Source organism: Priapulus caudatus, unplaced genomic scaffold, assembly GCF_000485595.1.
Source record: "Priapulus caudatus unplaced genomic scaffold, Priapulus_caudatus-5.0.1 Scaffold2095, whole genome shotgun sequence".
In the NCBI taxonomy this organism is placed as follows: Eukaryota; Metazoa; Priapulida; class Priapulimorpha; order Priapulimorphida; family Priapulidae; genus Priapulus; species Priapulus caudatus.
This window is the reverse complement of record NW_014579156.1, coordinates 24,968-28,068: the sequence shown is the minus strand read 5'-3', so window position 1 is coordinate 28,068 and position 3,101 is coordinate 24,968. Positions and strand designations below refer to the sequence as shown.

Below are 3,101 nucleotides of genomic sequence, written 5' to 3'. Positions count from 1 at the left end.
GCGATTGTTCAAAAAATTCCGGGTTTGCGGGAATCGAACTCTTTGAAATGTCGTGCAGATGTGCGATGTATTCCAGCAGATGTGCGAATGCTTGCAGACTGTTTAGTTGTGCTCAGCCAAGGTATCACGTGAGGGAAACAAAAACGTGGTTATTCGCTGATCCGGAATAAATCAATTTCCCAAAGACGGGGACCCAGGTCATTGAACCGATATTCTTAGCTCGCTCGCATTTATTTTACACCAATGTACAGTTTTCACGCTGTGCAAATCTCGTCAAATTAAAACTTTCAAAAGAGGTTGGGGGGGGGGGACGGGCCTCTCGGCTTTGTGTGAATGAATTTTTTCCCGGCTTGTCGACAGATGTAGATAACGTAGCGACTAATAAGGCCAAACCAAATTGACGCGAGCCGAGGCAGAAGGAAAGACGTGGGAGAAAGGAGATTTAATTTTGTTGCTTAGATAGCTTATGATAACTCAATTCTCATACGTCGACGTATTTATATATTATATATATATTATATATATTATATATATAATATATATTTGAATTAAAACACGACACCCATGTAGATAGAAAGAAAATGTAGAAAAATAGAATAGGGGTTTAAATTTTAACACCTATTCTATTTTTCTACATTATAAATCTCTCTAATAGTACGTGTGAGTAGGTTTACATTGTACAAGTGAGAGGACCTTAGTTAGAAATCGCCCTCAAAATTTGAGATCGGCTGCGACTGAACTCGGGTGTTTTCCCGTTGTCCTTGTAGAAACAACCCTTAGCCATGGGGAAGATAATGAAGTCTTGTAAGGTGGTGCTGGTGCTGAACGGGCGCTACGCCGGACGCAAGGCCGTCATCGTGAAGAACTACGACGAGGGAAGCTCGGACAAGGGCTACGGTCACGCCCTCATCGCCGGCATCGACAGGTGAGAGAGCGCAGCGCCCCCTGCTGGGACGGTGTAGTCGTCGTGGGAGGGTTGGCGCGGACGGTTCGGGACGTGATTTTATTCCCCGGCTGATCGAAAGATCGTGACAGACGAAAATCGTATCTGATGCGAGCCGAGCCCAATGCGTGTGCTAACCCTATCCCTTACCCTAAACTTAACCCTAACTCTTACCCTAACCTCCTAACCCTCGCCTCGTTCTTCCCTTCGGACTTCCGCCAGAAGGGAGCAACGCAACATCCTGTTCGTTGCGTGATAGTAATTCGTATTCATGATTCATAGTCCTTCTACAATACATTCTTGACACCCTCCCCTTCGTCTCATCTTGTTCAATCTTCTCTCGTTGTCGTTCACTCGTTAATTCGCCTGTTGTCGTCGTCATGGTTACAGGTACCCGCGTAAGGTCACCAAGTCTATGAGCAAGAAGAAGGTCGCCGTGCGGTCGAAGGTGAAGCCGTTCATCAAGGTCCTCAACTACAACCACATGATGCCGACGCGCTACTCCGTCGATCTCGCCTTCGACAAGCAGACAGTGAACAAGGACGTGTTCCGCGACCCGGCGTTGAAGAGAAAGGCGCGCGGAGAGGTCAAGGCCAAGTTCACGGAACGCTACAAGTCTGGAAAGAACAAGTGGTTCTTCCAGAAGCTACGATTCTAAGTTTTCGTGCTCTCCGTGTGTGTGTTCCGCTCGCGTCTGTTGTAAAGTAATAAAAAAAAATATTCGTCATCTCAAATTACGCAGTGGTTTTGCGTTTTTTTGTTTGGTGTTCTGTGGACGTTCGAGCGATGTATTTCGATGTGACGTTGACTTGATGTTGACCAGTGGACGATAAACAAACGATGAGTACGAAGGTGATTGCTACGCAAAATTTAGTGGTCTGTGACGGCGAGGTGTATCTTTACACACTTGCATTTAATCTGAAGTTCACAGTGGACTTCACACTAGAAAAAATTGAAAGGCTCTAAATTGCAACAGATGTTAGTGATGGATGTCACACTATTTTAACACGGTTACGTGACAGTATTAAAATGGGCAAAAGTAAATGGAGTTGGTGTAGACTTGCTTATTGCCAACACGAATCTCGGGCATGCTAGCAGTGTACAAATGAATCGAAGACGATCTGATATAATCTCACAAGCGGCACAAATTAATTACCGTGGAGTCCTAACGACGTGAGGGTGCAAGCAGCGCTCGTTAGAATGTTTCTTCTGGGTTAGGAACCAGAGGAAGTACCACAAACACTTAGCAAATACACAGTTGTTCTCACCAGAGAACGATAAGAAGGCACGATTAATTCCTGCCAGCTGGTTCTGCATGACGCCCATTGTTGAAAACAAATAGCTATCAATTATTGAATAGCAATATCCTATAGTCTGTTGTTATTCTATAGATATTTAAGTATAAAATATCACGATCTGCACAAAGCTTTATCGTAAAAGTTGTGACATTTTATACCCGTGATGTCATAGTGGTTTTGACATCATCTCTCTTTAGACATTCTTGCATCAAACGCAAGGCAGATTTACTGAATTCTTGTTGCCATGGCGAGGCGAAGGCACAAATGCTAGACACGAGGCTTCGTCCCACCATCCTCTCCCTCTTTCCTCTCATCCCTGAACTCTCATTCTCTGTTTGCAGATTGCTTCATTCAAGCTCTCCGGCTTTCACATCTCGCGTCGTTGACCTCTGACCTCGTCACACGCACGTTGCCATGGATCTCGCACATTGCCTCGTGCAGGAGTCCGTCTGGTTCGACCGTCATCGCTACGAGGCGGCGGAGCAAGCAGAGCAGGCGCGCCTCGCCGGCGACGTGGCGACCGTCGCCGTGGCAACCAGCTCGCTCGTGGGAGAGATTGAGCGGGCGCGTCTGCAGATCAAGGATTCGCTGAAGGGCGATGCGGCTGCGGCGGCGCCACCTGCCGACGTCGCGAAGAGGTGAGTGAGTCGCTCACGCACGCGATGCGTCGGGTACATACAATCGAGTGTTAACAAAAACCGCAATTGTTTTTTTGTTTTTTTTATTTCGCAATTTTTTTTAATCACGCCCAAGCATGCACATCCAATTAATTAAATGTCTCTGCGGTCGTTTATGATATATATTAAGTATATATATAATATGAGGAATCATTTCGTAACTTGTAAAACGTTGTACTGGCT

The 3,101-nt window shown here is 45.9% G+C and overlaps 1 protein-coding gene across 2 annotated transcripts in view; it reads left to right on the top strand.

Annotated features, from left to right (window-relative positions):
* LOC106818217 (60S ribosomal protein L27-like) overlaps positions 1 to 1,680 on the top strand; it is a 5,719-nt gene extending 4,039 nt beyond the window's left edge. For both annotated transcript variants that reach the window (XM_014822941.1, XM_014822940.1), the window contains exons 2-3: positions 768 to 925; positions 1,334 to 1,680. In XM_014822941.1, coding sequence (XP_014678427.1) covers positions 783 to 925; positions 1,334 to 1,601 — 411 coding nt within the window. In that variant the 5' untranslated portion in view covers positions 768 to 782 and the 3' untranslated portion in view covers positions 1,602 to 1,680. The remainder of the gene's footprint in view (positions 1 to 767; positions 926 to 1,333) is intronic.
* The last annotated feature ends 1,421 nt before the right edge of the window (positions 1,681 to 3,101 follow it).